Here is a 17,036-nt window from a genome sequence, read left to right as displayed (position 1 = left end):
TATTTGATGCAGTAGTTTCATTTTGTTTCTGGTTTCAGGTTAGGTGCATTCAGTGAATTTCCTTTATTTGAATCAATCATTCTTACTTTCTAGGTCTACAGAATAAGATCAAAACGTGCATGATGTGACATGTAGTCCCACAAAGACCTGTCTGATCACAGGGCTTGATTGGATTGAAACGGCTGTAATCTTAATCTTTTGGTTCACACTTTACAATAAAGTGGTGTTATTCCTAAAAATGAATATATTCATACCACAGGATTACACAGCATACCTCATGAACATCATCTGATGTATAACAAGGTTAGAGTTCATGTGCTCAACATCAGAACTCAGATGTTTTAATCCTGTGGTATTCATATATTAATTCATCAGGAATCACACCACCTTATTATAAAGTGTGACCATCTTTTGAAACCTTCAAACGTCAAATATTTCTCTAAAAACACTGAATGTTATTCTGTAATGTTTATAATGTCCAGAAATATATTTACAGTATTTATGTAAATATTAGATTAAAAATAAAAGCTATTTTGTATTACCATTTTACTCACCTCAGTTTATTTGTTTTTATATGCATATATAACACCTTCACATATGTCTTTGTTTAAACCTGAGATTCAATCAATGTTTTCCATTTGGCCATGCTGTTTTTGCAATGTTGAACAGCTAGCTCTCAAGCGAAAGACGACAACAAAACTGCACCTGCTCATACAGTCGCTAGATAATTAAACTGATTGGCCAAGATGTATTTCCTGGCTTTTGTTCTGTTTATTAATTTTATCAAATCAAAACAGTGGCCGAGCAAATAGCACGATAACTAAGTTGCACGCATACTTTTTCAAGTCCAATGTTTCCATTGCATTTACATGTAAAAAACAGAATAGACTGTGTCAATCTGACAGCCAAAATACCCAAGGGGAGCTCACAGAAAAATAACAAAAGGATTTGGGGCATTTCATAACCTGACTTAATTTTCAATATTTGATCATTCAGAGAGGTTTTCATTTAAAAAAAAAAAATCTATAACTAATGTAAAACATTCTTAATTTTCCAATTTATTTTTAAACAAGTGATAACATTTTGCCTTAAGGAAAAACAAAAAGGCAGTAAATGCCCTTTGATTCCCATTTTATAAGGTCTATTCTTACTTAAAAATCTATAGTTGGGTCCCAAAGGTATGTTATATGATTTTATCAAGGGATTCTCTGTGATCTAAGATATTCCAAGGAAAGTACTCAACTAATATCATTAAGAGCTTCCTGTTCAATGACCTCCCATCAGCCTCTTTCATGACTCACTCCATATCCTGAGATGTAATATTAATATATATCTGGAAGTACAAGACCTCCTTTATCTCTATCCAGGACATTTTCAGGTGGCTTATTCTAGGTTAATTTCTATTCCATAAAAAAGTATGAAATATAAACTCAATTTCTATGTAAGCGTAGCGCAATGACAAAAAACTGAAAGTTGATTCTTCATCTTGAGGGTGTCTATTCTGGCCCAGGGAGGAAAAGGAAGCCTCTTTCACCTGCCTAAGTCATCATTTATCTCTGCACAGGTTTGTCATATTGAAAGAAGCTTTTTTGTAAATTTCAGTTCTCAGTAATACACCTAGCTATTTCATGCCCTCGGGTGTTTCATTTAAATAGAAGTAATATTCATTTTATAGTCAGAGAAACTACCAATAGACTCAACTATATCTAGTACATATATAAGAGAGATAGTTTTGTGGTTTCTATTCCTATGATATCTGGACTGTCCCTTATCAAATATGCTAGTAGTGGTTCCAGGAAGAGATTAAAAAAAGAGAGATGAGAGCTGAATGTGTTGTTTCAGGTAAGCATCCTTCTCCCTAAATATCAATTGCTAATGGACTAATTTCCTATATATAGAGTGAATAATCAAATTCTTTCAATCTATCATTAATGTTTTGAGGGGGTTTATTTCTAGGTATGTTAAATCGTTTGTCAGTTCTTCTCATTTTTGTCTTTTTCTTGTTTTGATGTGTAGTGTAGCTGATTGGTGTTTCCTAATATTTTGAAACAAGCAACGTGATCTGGATGAAAAATATATCAGTATTGTTTTGTCATAACTATGCAATACTACAATTGGTTTGTTGTAAACCTTTTTGTGACTCTAATTCAGTGAGATGCATTTCATTTTGAATAATGTGGTAAAAGTGTTGTTTGCTTTACTGGCCTATGTACCGTCTTATCATTCCAGGATGTAATGATTATATTTTTTAATACTGTGCTAGCCAATATCACAGACAACAAAATAGGCTGAGGTGAATTTCAAAAGAGAGAATTCTCTGTTGCTTAATTACAGAAATTACGTAGCCTTTAAAAGGGCACTGTTGTTCACCTGTCCTAACTATTGATAGGCTTCTACTAGTTGTAGTTGTAGTTGTAGTTGTATGGCTCTAAAGGTCAATATTACACTCTCCCAATCATCCTCAACGTCATTCCCCAAGGTACTCGACAAACAAACTGCTCCAGGTCCTTTTATAGGGAGACCACAGAGCATAATGTGATTGTGGTGCCTTGCCTTCCCCCTGGGTCCTGGTTGGGGAATTTCTGCAGCCCCTTGCTAAGCTGAACACCTTCAGCAGATGAATCCATTTAATCAGTACATACCTCCCTATAATTACTCTGCCCCTAACTGTGTCACAGCTCTTCTGTAAAGTTTTAATTATGACTTAATTATGATTATTGTATCAATACATTATAAGCATTTGAGTACAACAAGCTTAAATGTTTTATAATTGATGTTCTGATTCATGTGCACCCCGTAATACTTTATTTACACATTTACACAATTATGATTAGAATAGTGTTAGCAATAGACTTCTGTTATTTGACATTCTAATACACATTATTGAGGATTAAAGTAATGTGACAGGGTTATTGTTAGTGATTGCTCAAGCGGTAGCTTAATGAAGAGCTATAGAAGCCTCATGGGGCTACAGCAGCAGTGTCAGCAAGGGATCTCTTCTAAGATTGGAAATCCCTCTTCAGTCTTTCACCTGCATTTAATATCTGCCTTACAGTTAAGAGTTTATGCAGTCCCAAAAGGAAGGGGTCAGTTTAGCAGTTACACACTTATCTCTTGCTCATGCATTTCTAATGTTTAAAAATCTGCATTTTTAAGCTTAATAAAAAATAATTAAAATCTATATGTGACTATTCTTATGGTGGCAAAAGTTGTTTACAGACATGTTTATAACATGTAAGCTATTTTTTATTTTACTCTAAAGCTAGTTTTGTTCCCATAGAGATTGATTAACTCAGAAGATATCACAGTAGGTGAAGTGACATCTTAATTGCCTGCAGATAATTGCCTTCAAGCAGCAATTATTCTAACCTAATTTGGCTTAGCTGTTTCTGAAATGTATTGACAGGTTCAAACACAGAGCTGCTACAGAGTTAATGGATACCATATGCAGAGGGTCACTGCTTGAAAGAATGTTATTCACCTTAATCATGATTATTAAAGTGTCAATTCTCTGTCAGGTGGCAATTAAAAACAAAAAAGAATGGAAAAAAGGGGTATAAATAAGGGTATATATTTATTTATTTATATATTAAAAATATATTCTGAGCTCTTTTTCAGGTTGGATTAAAATTAATAATTTTGTATTTCATGCAAGTTGTGTTAGTGGTTTAATTATACCACTAATATATATGTATGCAAAACTCTCATCTCAAGGTGAATGTGTTTCACAATTATGCTGACAGTCTTGGTGAGTGTAAAACAAAGTCTCAAAGACTTTGAAACAATGTTAATTTAGTCATCAGTTTTTTATTTAGTCTGTCAGGTCGACTAAATGTCTATAGTCACATTTTAGTCATGCACTTTTGTTTAGTTTTAGTGGACTAAAGCCTCTGTTATTTTTAATCAACTAAAATTACATTAGTTTTAATCACTTTTTAGTCATGCTATTTAATTTAGTCTTATTGACCGTTAACTTGCATACGTTTAATTCAGTTTTAGTTTAGTTAAAGCGGGGTGGTGGGAGCTGATGAATTCTCGACCGGGGGCGGGGGCAGAGAGCAGACCCCAATCATGCCGCTGTCAGTGCTGTGTGATAGAATGCAAGTAAGGTGTGTATGTGTGTGATGTCACCAACCACAAGTCCCCCAGCAGCAGTCTGATGCATTAGCATTATATTTCTCAAATGTGATTAATGTAATATGGCACTGAAACAATCCTGCAACATTCAAATTATACATTCATTGTATGATGCACTTATTCTTGTTGTGACATGCTTTGGGAAGGTGTTCCACTATATACAATTAAAATTGATTGACCTTACTTGAATAAGGATTGAAGATTCTCACTGTCCCAAATAAAAAGGTACATATTCCAAAAATAATTGATCTGATGAAGTGTTACTATTATTCAAACATCGTTGCTTAAAGGTGATAACAAAATTAACATACTTAATTGGCTTATAACAGTCATTTTCAAACCGGTCCTGAAGTACCCCCTGTCCTGCTGGTTTTCGTTCCAACTGGTCTTAATTGATTAATTGAACCCTTAATTGAGATAACAAAGCAATATACCATTCAATTAAGTAATTAAGACCTAGGTTGGAACAAAAACCAATAGGGCAGGGGAAACTGCAGGATCAGTTTGAAAACCCCTGGCTTATAATAATAATAATAATAATAATAATAATAATAATAATAATAATAATAATAATAATAATCATCATAATCATAATCATAAAGTAGCCTTTCGGTTTAGTTAAGTTTTATATTAAGTGCAGTAAATGTAACATGATCCCTGAGTCAGGGGAAGTCATGTCCCAGCAGTTCTCTTCTGCCTTTAGTTTATAGTGAGCACCTTCCCGAGCTGTACAAGTGAATTGGTGATCAATAAAAGCTTAGTTTACCACAGTAGTTTTCGTCCCGTGATGCTTCGTGTAATACTGAGTGGAGTATATATACATTATATTTCCATAAAGTATGTGGATTTTAAAAATGATCATACCTGATCATACATTTGCTAAGTGATACCTTTTATTCTTGTTCTTAAAACTTGGTTATGTGTTTTTTAACTCCATCTCCTAATAGTTAGCACCCCCTGTAGGACTTTTTTTTTTTTTTGGTATCTGTTTAACTAAAAGTTGTAGTCCTTTATGAATTCTTTTTAGCCTCCCTTGTATGATCTTTTTTTTTCTTTTTTTTTTTTTTGCATTTGTGCATTTTACTCCCAGTTTTAATTATTGCTTAGGGCTTTCATTCATCCAAATACATTTTCAGTAATTAAGTCTTTTAACTTAGTTTTAAGTTTTAAATACATTATTATTGGGAAAAAACTTGTTTGTCCATTCTCTACAACACACTCACTGCCTGGGAAAAGACTATAACTGGGAAAACCTTGACATGGCGTTTCAGCTACACTCGTTACAAGATGATACATCGAAATGTAATCAGTTTTAGATGTAAAATTTGAAAACTCTGTGTTAGATATTGAGTGTATAATGGCTCTTAATTGATGTTAATCCATTAACATTAATCAATTTTGGAGATGTCCAAAATTATTCAGCATATATTCAGTAAGATAATTATTAAACAGGTATATATTTTTAGAGAAGTATTATAAACAAGATATTACTCATTTATTGCAATGTCTATAATTAGCTGTTTTATATATTACATTTGTGCATCATGTGCCTCTGTAACTATTGTTTAATTATTAATACAAAAAACACTGGGATATACTCAAACCATCTTCATACATTTCATTTTCATAAAGCTGATAAATACATAATGAGCTGACCAGCCCAGTGGTCACTCCATAGCCACTTTTGTCTGAACCCACCCAGCACTTGGAAAGGCTTAAATGGTCAGGGTCAGGTAAAGGTTTCATGTCATTGTTGTATTTCAGTTTCCTGAATGTATTTTTTAGCAATATCCATAAGAATTACTTTTTGTTTTCTGTTTTAATTGAGCAATCAGCAGCATTCGTGCTGTGCTTTCATGAGGGAAAAAAAATGGTATTGTGAAATCTGAAGTACAGTTAGCCCTAAACACTTCAGAATTCATCCTGCTGCTTTTGTCAGCAGTCACTTCATTAATAAATACAAGAGAACCAGTTCCCTTGGCAGCCATACATGCCCATTCCATAACATGCTTCACAGATGAGGTGGTCTGCTTCAGATCATGAACAGTTTATATCATTCTAGTACAAGTTGATCTTTGCCTCATCTTATTGTTTCCTTTCAAATATATTGTGATGGCGCACAGAGCCAAAATGATGAAAATTGTGTCCTTGTCCAAATATTTATAGAACTTGTCAGTCAGTGTATTCATCAGACAGGATTCCTAGTCATTGAATTGACCGTATTAAAATCAATTATTAGAATCGAATCTTTCATGTTTAAGACACTCAATCAATAATCACTTATTTTGAGATTGACTCTTCACCCCCTACTGTGCAGATCATCAGTAAGCTTTCAATTGTTACAGTTCTGACCAGGCAATTTTTATTTTTTTGGCTTTTCCTGATTCAAGGAGGTCATTTTGATCAGTGTTATTGTTGGTGGACATATTTGTCTTCGTAAATAGTCCTTGCCTGACTCTCTACCTTGAAAAAAAAGAAGTTAAGATTGTCCATTTTGCCAGGATTACCACTTAAAGGTGGGTAATTAAATACACATTTTGTAGTTAAATGTATAAACATTAATTTACTGTTTCTCAGAGTATGATGTGCAGTATATGACAAACAACTGTGAGTTAAGCAATGTCAGTATTTAATTCTGCCATTCTCTTAGAAATTTTGAAGTACTTGTTAATGGGAGGCACTATGGAAAGGCAGTACAAACCACAGCTTCTACACTTGTTACATAAAATCTCTCTCTCTCATTTTCAATTACACATATTATTAAATCAAAATCTAAATTACTGCAATGATATTTTAAATGATTTTAAAACCACAACAAAACATGTCACTGTTCACTTTAGTTTTATGATATGGCATTAGTAATAGCTGATGCTTTCGGAGGGAAAGAATACTCTGTGACCGTTAATCCAGATATGTATTTATTAATTGAACTGAGTGATATGATTGTACAACACCCACCTGAGAAAGTATCAAGTAGGTGTTGAAACAAAGAGTACAGCTGAGCCACAACTGCAGTAGAGCCAGGTGAAATGAAGTGGAGAGTTTATTTTTAAACACTGAGCCAGAGAAGGGGAGTGCACACATTTCAACGTTTGAGCATGCAGCCAGTTCATGACTGACACTCCTGTTTGTTCTCTGATTCAATTTAGGTTTCTTTTTTTTTTATAATATATATACAGGCAGTGGTTGTGTATGTGACTCCCATTTTAAGTAGTCCAAAAGTACAAATGTCACCATTTTACCTTGATTGTCTAGCTACATCTCCAAAGTGTACTTAGTGTATTTATATTCTTACAATTTCTAGAGTGCAAAATATATATTTTTATTTCACTGGGGAAATAATTGATTCTAAATAATTATAGTTCTACAAATACATATTGGACTAGGATTACTGTAAAAAAAATATGTTTTTAAATTACACCTAACAACAATCTATTAGCATGGATGTACATTGAGTTCAGCAGATGCAGTTTTTTTTTTATTAATGCAGTCCAGGAGTACAAGAAATGGAAAGCTACCTTCCTGCTATCATGTTCTGGGTTACAACACTCTTCACCCTCCATTGAAAGAGTTGCATTCACAGATACTTCAAGATTAAAGATACTCTTATATCATACCATGCCATTCTTCTAATGTTGTATTATTACTCTAAATGGCATGACTAATGGTTCCTGTTCTTTATTCCATATTCAATAATTATGTTGCATGTGAAGAAATATGATCGTATCCTCTGTTTATCATGTAATCTGTAGCTAAATTGAATTAACTATTTTGTCATATAAAACATTGTAACAAAATGTTCCATCTGGAGCCCAGTTTAAGAAATTAAAAAATGTAGAGCACAAATTGTAGGTTTTGGTAGAGTCCTGTAAATAAACACTAACAGTGTGTGCAAGGAATGCTGTGGTATAAATATTTATGTGATTTCACTTTTGGAACCAAAACTTTATCTTTTTATGATATGACTGTAATTGAAAAGCTCATGAATGTCAATGAACATTTCTGAATATATGAATATTTGCAGAATGCTACATTATATGCATCAATTATGAGATTAAATTGAAAAAACAAGGTTCAGATGTGATGCATAAAGATTAATTTAAAATAGTACCTTACCTTTTAAAAGTGAAATGTTGTGGTGATAAGATTCATATATATAATCCTTAATGCAAAACAAAGCTTATACTGGATGGTTTTAAAAAAAAATCAAATATTGTTTTTGAATGAGCTTTTTGTATCTGCAGCTTTACATAATACCTATCCGATCTTTTCAGACATTGTCCCATTGTCACATTGTCTCAATCTGTACAACAATCTGGAATGGTATTATGCACATTTGCTGCACTTTGACACATACATTAAAACCATATATTGATTTGTCACTGTAAAACTTCACTTTGAGTTTTGGACATTTTTAAGAAGAACTTTCTTCATATTCAGGTCAAAATCTTGGGGATATGAAGCACTGGAGGGTTAACTCATTTGTCTGGTAAGTCTCAAGATGACTAGCTTAGGTCATCAGTGAAAATAGTTTGATGGTCACGGTTTCCTCAGTGGAAATCAGTTTAAAAATCAAAGCACGTTTTGGTATTAATGTATTTCAGTGCTTTAGGGAAATACATGGGTGTGATCAGCCTTCATCTAAAAAAAGTATAAATTAATATCTAGTTTGTATGTGCAGTTTTTAAGCAGGTACTTCAGTGGTATATATTTTAAAAAATTAGATTTTGTTTATTTCTTTTATACAGTACCAGTACATAAATACACAGCTTTGGAAAACAAATACAAATATATTAATTATGTCTATCTGTTTATGAATAGATATATGGATTTATTTTTCTTATAGCTTTTGAAGTGTTTATTTACTCAATTAAGCTTCACTTTTATCACATTTAGTTTGTAAAGACCAGACATTTTTCTACCTTCAAGGAAAACTAAGATAATTAGCACATATAAAAAATGTCACATTACCATGATCTTTAGTTTAGTCCGAATCATGCATTTTGTTTGTCAAAGCCTCTCTAAATACAATATTTTCAACTGCAAAAAGTCAATATATCTCGGTGAAAGCGTTATTCAAAACTCTGTGATCTTTAGGCTACTTCCCTACAGTAACAGGTGATTGTTGACATTGTAATCCACATGCACAAATGGTCTGCCAGTGCTGTTTCAGTTTCAGGGGAAAAAAGAGTGAATATTTTCTGTATTCCATTAAATAAGGAATATGTTTCAATAAATTATTTTGTCGCAGATGCAAGTTTTCAGATAAAATTGTGTTTAGTGTAGCAATCCTGAAGCCTCACTAAGGGGCCTGGGCCTTTTACCGATGCGTTAATGTCACTGCACTGTGGCGCAGGAGACCGAATCTCACTGTAGATGTTGCAATATGTTATGTGCACAACCCACTTCAGAATAAAGACCATCTCTGTCACAGTCTTTGGCCAGGTAGTCAATTTCAATTCAAAGACTCAACCATGAACACCAAGTGGCTTTCAAGGTAAGTCAGGAATAAAAATCATTGAAAAGCACAAGTCATGAGAAGGATACAACAAATATCTAAGTCGCTGAATATCTCTCGGAGCACAGTGTATTCAATCATCAATAAATGAAAGGTGCATTGTACAACTCAGACAATGCCTAGAGCCTAGATCAGTCACTCCAAACTGAGCAGGCAGGAAAGGAGGAAACTGGTGAGGGACGCCATTGTGAGGCCAATGACAACTTTGAAGAGCTACAGAGTTCAATGGCTGAGATGGGAGGAAATGTGCATCAGACATCGTTATTCACAATACTTACAGACTTTTTGGGTAAGTCGCTACCATCTTGGTGCAACCTGTGCACATTCTTCATTGCAGATTTGGTCAAGCTCTTTCAAATTGTACGGGGATCACTTCGAACAGAAGTTTTCAAATCTTTCCACAGATCCTCAGTAGGATTCACGTCAGGACTTTGACAAGGCCACTCAAGGATATTCCCCTGAGGGGTACTCACCAACCTGTCTGGCCAACATGGTGCATTATGGCTGCCCCCTGTATCAGAGGTGTCTTGCACATCTAAGGAAAGTGACATCAACAGGGCCTGAATCAATGTCAATTCTAGGGGAACTGAGGATTTCAATAAGTTATTACTTGGTGTTATGAGTTTAACAAAATCAAATCAATTTTATCTGTTTGTTTTTTTTCAGCTTAGTCTCTGTGGACCAAGAAACGAAGATACATCTAAACTGATTATTTAAGATACTCACCCCATTCAAAAAAGACTTCCTGGAGGATGAGAGATAAACAGCCACAGTTGTTATAGTAACAAAAACAGACAATAACAAAAATAATATCAAAAGGTAACTTGAGAGTCCATACTGTTTAAGCATTAAATTGGCCACACCATCTGTTCCCTATTGCTGCAACAGTACCAACATATTCTGATGTCATAACTATAATAACAGTGCAGAACACAGTGTCACAAACATTACAACTGAAAGTTTACAACAAACAGCTTTGTAATGCAGCCATTTACATTGCACTGACTTCTCTGAACACTTCCGACTTTTGTTCAACGCACTTACTTTTTACGAGACTATTTTACATTCAAAAACGCAAACCGCTGCATTTTCTTCAGATCAGTAATGCTGTAATTATTATGTAATATAGTGTGGTGCCATGTGGTTCCTGGCCTCAATAAAGCTGGGAATCAGACTGCGTCCAGGTGAGGAGAGCCAGGGAGGTGCCAGAAGAGAAGAGAAGAGAGATCAATATTACGGAAATTAATTAAAGATTTGAACTGAGCTTGATTTTGCGTTTTGGATTATTTGCAGTGTGTGTCTTGTCATGTATTACTACATGTCTGGCGAGGGACCCGTACAAAGTGTAGTGAGGCTCAAGAGGAGCTGGGTTTTGTTTTGAGCTCATGTCCATTTCTGTGGAGTCATGTAACACAAAACAAAAAGACGTAAAATCACTTGTTTTTCGTTTAGAAACTAAATCTAAGGAAACCTAATTCTTAGCCGTTTTTTTTCCCCCTTTGATTTCTTTCTTCCTCTCTCAAATGAATCGTTTAGTATTGATCAAACGTGATTACAGCGTGTCACCTGGCAAAGCACTGTAGGGTCCAGACTGCCTGCAGTGTCCTGTGATCAGCGCACACACTCCTGCAACAACACAGTCAGATCATGAACTTAACAGAGCAGACTGGGGCAAACTAGCTGACTGCAAAACATCTAATGAAAACAAAAGTATTAATTCAGGGTGTTCAGAAAAGAGTGAGATGAATCTATATGGGTCTTACTGAACATTGTAAAGAACCCACACAAGGAATACAGGTTATTCGTGCTGGATGCTGTTTCTGTGCGAGGTAAGGGATCCTCCTGTTTCATTAATGTAATCCCACCCTCTTATGATTTATCAGTGAGGGAGAGATCATTGCACTCAGTGTAACTTGGTAATGTAAGCATGCTCGGGCAACACGTACTGCAAACCAGGTGCTGAAATCACGGACAAGTGTACCTAGTCTAGGTACGCAGAAGGGCATTGCGCTTGATGCTGACGGTGGATGGCATGCTCTGATGAGCCGATTCTAAACTAGTAAGGTGTACAGGAATGTATTTGCAATACTTGGCTACTTTTTAAAGCTGTCTTTTTTCATTGGGGAAATGTGAAAATGGATTATGTGCATGCTCTTAAAAAAAAAGTTCAGGTGCTTTAATATTGTCTCAGCTCCGTGTCAATAGGGAAGAAACGATTTCTGAAGTTATTGATAGATATTGATGCACATTTTCAAGAAAAGAAAGTAACAGGAGCAGCCTCTTACTGGTGACTTGTATGCGGAATACGACCCGCAGTGTTGAGTTTTAATGGGTGCGTTATTGTTGTCATTGTTTCCCGCAGTTCACGCAATGGAAAGAAGCGAAGGTGTCCAGATCCCCTGGGGCCGGGTGAACTCCTCTCCCTTCCCCAACTCTTCAGAGCTGTCGCCATCCTCCGGTTCCTTCAACGAGATCCTTGTCACCTCCTTGCTTGGGACCATCCTGACGGTCATGTGTCTGATTGGGGTGGTCGGCAATGTCTACACTCTGGTCGTGATGAACATTTCCGTAAGAGTGACCGGCTCCATGTACGTGTACATCGTCAATTTAGCCCTGGCGGACTTGCTCTATCTGTCCACCATCCCCTTTGTCGTGTGCACCTATTTTGTCAAGGACTGGTACTTCGGTGACATCGGATGCCGGATCCTCTTCAGTCTGGACTTCCTCACCATGCATGCCAGCATTTTCATCCTCACCATCATGAGCACCGAGCGGTACCTGGCAGTGGTGAAGCCTCTGGACACCGTGGGCAGGTCCAGGCACTACCGGAGGACAGTGACCTGCGCGGTGTGGCTGGTGTCCTTCCTGCTCGCTCTCCCGACTATGATCATGATTGATTTGAAGACCACCCTTCAGGACGGGGTGGAAACGCGCATGTGCCACCCCACTTGGCAGATGAAAGCGTATAAGGTGTACTTGATCGTCCTGTTCAATACTTGCATCTTGGCTCCGGGCTTCATCATTGGCTACCTGTATGTCAAATTAGCCAGGACTTACTGGATGTCTCAGACCACAGTGTTCACTACAAAAGAGATGAATCAGTGTCCCAAGCAGAAGGTGCTTTACATGATCCTCAGCATCGTCATCACCTACTGGGCTTGCTTCTTGCCGTTTTGGTTGTGGCAGTTGCTAAGCATGTACTACTTTGGCCCTGGCCACCTTTCACAAAAGACAATGGTGTATGTGAATTTCACCGTGACCTGTCTGGCCTATAGCAACAGCTGCATAAACCCCTTTCTGTACACCCTGCTCACCAAGAACTACAAGGAGTATGTAAAGGGCCGGCCGAAGAGGGGTATAGGTTTCAAGAGGAGGTTCAATAGTCGATCGTCGCAAAGATCGGTGTCCTCTGGGAGCCACCAGTACACGGACACCCTGACCATCGCACACATGAAAGGGGTCACGGAGGAAGCCTGCAATGTTTGAATGTGTCCAGTGGGTACGTGTTGTGTTGTAGTCCAGCCCGCACATAGTACACACACACACACACACACACACACACACACACACAGAGGGAGGCAGAAAAGCTTAAATATACCATGATTCCTGTGCTAATCAATTGGATATTCTGAAAATATAGATACCTATTTAAAAATAAAATAAAAAATAAAACAAGAACAACACACAAACACAAGCTAAAAGGCTATACAATTGTGTTACAATATGTACTAATACTGACGCATTGTGTGAAGCCTTTTGCACCGTCTATATAAACACCTTGTCTTCTAAATATTCAGAAACAGTGCCCTTGCTTTATTATGCCTGTATTTAAACATCCTTAAACACATTCATGTGTAAAACAAGAACACAATTATTATTTTTAATGATTTAAAAATATATTTGTTATAAAGGTGTAATTCAGAAGCATAGCATAGTCTTTGGTACAACAGCAGGGTCATTCCCAATGTAAATGATAAAGTCACTCAACATAAAAACAAATTCTGTGTTTAGTAAGCTTATCTTTATATTTATATCTAACAGACCATACAATGACTTACATTTAAGAATGATTGATACAATGATATAAAAAATTAAAGTAATGCATGAATTACATTAAATTAGTTATTTATTTAATTTGTGTTGCTTTTGCTTTTGTGTAGCCAAGTAGGCCTACATGGTGTAATGTTTATGTGTTTGCTTTTTTTGGTTGTTTTTCATGGCTTGGTGTTATGCAAATATGTATTTATTTGTTTGTTTGTTTGTTTTCTCAGTCAATACACAGCTACTTCCTGGGTTACTATGTGTGAAGAAATATATGCTTGTATCTTTAAAAACATACATTTTATTTTGAGAACTGTATATATATATTTGGTTATTTGGACTCATAATTGTAATTGCAGGGATGAATGTACAGAGCAATGTAATCTATCGCAGGAAGAAGCAAGAGACCTTTTTCCTTTTGCCCGAAACCATAATGATATACCATACAGTGTAATACTGTTAACTGTTTTGTGTCCATTAGTTACAGCTTTGTAAAGCTTAGATACACAGGATCGTGATAAGCATGAACATTCACTAGCAAAGCCCATCTTCATGACAATAAATTAAAATCATATTATATGACGAACTGAACAGTATATTTATCAACAGAATACCTATGAGAAAGTGCATTACTAATAACCACCACCATCATCATCATAGCATATTTTATCAAGTTTTATCAAGCAACCTACCTTCCCTCCCTGCTCCATTAAGAATTGGTTATGTTATGTGATAAACTGTAACATGTCACCCTGGATAAGGGTGTCTGCTAAGAAATTGAGTAATAATAGTTATGTATAACGGTAATTGCAATGGTATAATGTTATTTTACCATGTTTGGACAAAGGCTGAAGGCTACAACTTTGTTTCCAAAAACGTCATATTTTTCTAATTACTATGTTGCCAAAATATTGTGTGACTAAATGGGATGTATAAGTGCCTAACCTCTACCCTGGAAGTAATCTGAATCCTAATCTTAACTGTTACACATATGATCAACTTCAGAACTCTGAAGAAGAGTCTTGCATATTCAGGTGTTATTCTTGTATCATGAACTATCAATATATAGACATTTATTATATTTATTTATTGCTATTAACATGTATTAATATGTATCAGTTAAGTCTTAATCATTTTCCAAAGAATATGTACCTCCTCTTTGCATTCCCTTGTGATGTTCAGTGGACTGAACCAGTGCATCCATTTCAAAACCTGTACTGAATTATCCTATTGAAAAAGAAACCTTTCACGCACAAAACCTATATCATCTATATCCTCTATATTATCCTCTGCGTCTCTTATATTGCCTGTTTGAGTGTTTTTATTTTTCTGTCATCCTTGCATAATAGTTTATGTTTACTTTGTACTATTACTATGAGCTTGTGTGTTGTTTTTGTTTTACTTTGTGAAGTGCTATGTGGCAACTTGATTGATTGATTGACAAGTTGCCTTCCTGAGAGTATTGATTGTTTAGATTGTAAATGTATTATTAGCAATCATGTCTCAGTGCTAATGGAATTATTGTTCAAAATAATGAAATAGATCATATTTATTAATGAAATTATATTCTGATTGTCAAGAAGAACATAATTGCATTGTATTTAAAGTAAAGTGAACCATTTAACTTTTAGAATGTTTAGTTTACTAACCAAAGTCTCTTAAAGGCTTTTTCACGATTTGATGCATTTTCACTAAAGGATGTTAAGTAAAATGAGAGAAATCACTGTATGGCAGGTAAATCAGTTGTCATTCAAAGCCATCTGTTATACCAATGAGACTAGTAGTCTTATATGTAATTGAAAAGATAAACATATAAGACAGATTTATAAATATGCAATCAATATGTTATAATCAGAAGAGTAATTATGGTAGGTTATATGTTCCTTAAATAAAGGGAGAACCTCTGTAGAGTAGTTTATGAAATGATGTAGCACTCTTGTGCAATATATCAAATCACAGGAGTGTTAGCAAAGAGCAAATGTTGAATCTAGTTCTCAAAACTAATGTTTAAACTAGTGCTCATTCTTAATCTATCCTGCAGATGGTGTTATGACATCCAGGAATTACATCCACTGGTGTAATGTGGACCTATTCAATCTAGCTATCATTATCAATTAATCAGAAAATACATCACATGAAGTCTGGCCTTGATTTTGTACAGAAGAATGCAAATTAAGTAAACAGGCCAGGGGAATGGTTTTTCTGCTTTGCATACAAACTTTAAGTGGCAGACAAAAGGTGGAAACTTATTAGCCGTAAGTAATTCTGAAATTAAATCCAGTGAAACAGATAGGCGAAACCATTAATGAGGAAGGGATGATTCCACCTATTGACTTTGGTGTGGTAAAAATGTGCATCCCGCTGTGCAATTATGTGCACACAGGGCATACTGTATGTAATTTACGCTTCAGATTGTATCTGTTCTTCAGTAGGTAATTGAAGGAACGTAATACTTTTTGTGTTAGTAGACATGACTCATCTTAGTATTAGCCATATTTTTGGTTTTCCAAACACCTGCTATAGTTAGAGCATTATATATTTCAACCTTCTTTTCGTGAACTGTAAGTCATTTGTTATCCTACTGGTGTCTGTGTAGGCTATCTACTCTGTAGTCAACATGATTGTTTTAAAGAAATTGAAACATTATGCTTTGACTAATTTGAAAAAGAAAATGTAATTATGTTGAGTAATTGTGCAATAAATTGATGCGTTTTAAGAAAGGTTGAGACGTCTGTTCCTGCAGCTGTGGTGTCACTGAAGCAATTTTAAGCTCTACTTTATTTTTGATGGTTAATTATATAGCAAATAAAGGCAAGAAAAGTGTTTTTAAAGCACAACATGCATGGTCCCTAACGTTATAATTTTTGCAAACAAAGGGAAAGTTATGCAGAAGCCTTGGTGATTAGAAATAAGTTAATATCACTTAACCAGTTTCAGTTCACTTAAGTAAAGCTAAGTAAGTGTCCGCAGAGTATCGCCAACAGGTATGAGACTGAATTGACAACTCAATATTGGAAATCCACAAAGCATAATGAAGCAGTGACTGTTTATTATTTGTTATTGTTGTTTACTAGTTTGTTCCAGTATTGAAACAAAGAAATTAAACCAATGTGATATGTTTGATTCACATTCTCAGGGACACTCAGACATTCATTGTAAGCAGTTGCTGCACTTTCATTGCTTGACAATCAATGCTACTGGAGCTGAAATAGTAAAGAGAAGAACCCAATGTTCTGATTAAAACAAGTACATCCTGAAACTTATTATCATGTAATATAATATAATATAGACAAGCACATAGAAATTACCACACCTAACTGCTTAATGTGAGATATTCCAA

The 17,036-nt window shown here is 35.3% G+C and overlaps 1 protein-coding gene across 1 annotated transcript; it reads left to right on the top strand.

Annotated features, from left to right (window-relative positions):
- Window positions 1-12,024: 12,024 nt before the first annotated feature.
- On the top strand, window positions 12,025-13,729 carry uts2r5 (urotensin-2 receptor 5). Its single transcript, XM_066689282.1, has one exon. The coding sequence runs from the start codon at window positions 12,026-12,028 to the stop codon at window positions 13,139-13,141; it is 1,116 nt and encodes a 371-aa protein (XP_066545379.1). The 5' UTR covers window position 12,025; the 3' UTR covers window positions 13,142-13,729.
- Window positions 13,730-17,036: the final 3,307 nt, after the last annotated feature.

Source organism: Amia ocellicauda, chromosome 17 (assembly GCF_036373705.1).
Source record: "Amia ocellicauda isolate fAmiCal2 chromosome 17, fAmiCal2.hap1, whole genome shotgun sequence".
Lineage (NCBI taxonomy): Eukaryota > Metazoa > Chordata > Actinopteri > Amiiformes > Amiidae > Amia > Amia ocellicauda.
This window is presented reverse-complemented; position numbering and strand designations above follow the sequence as displayed.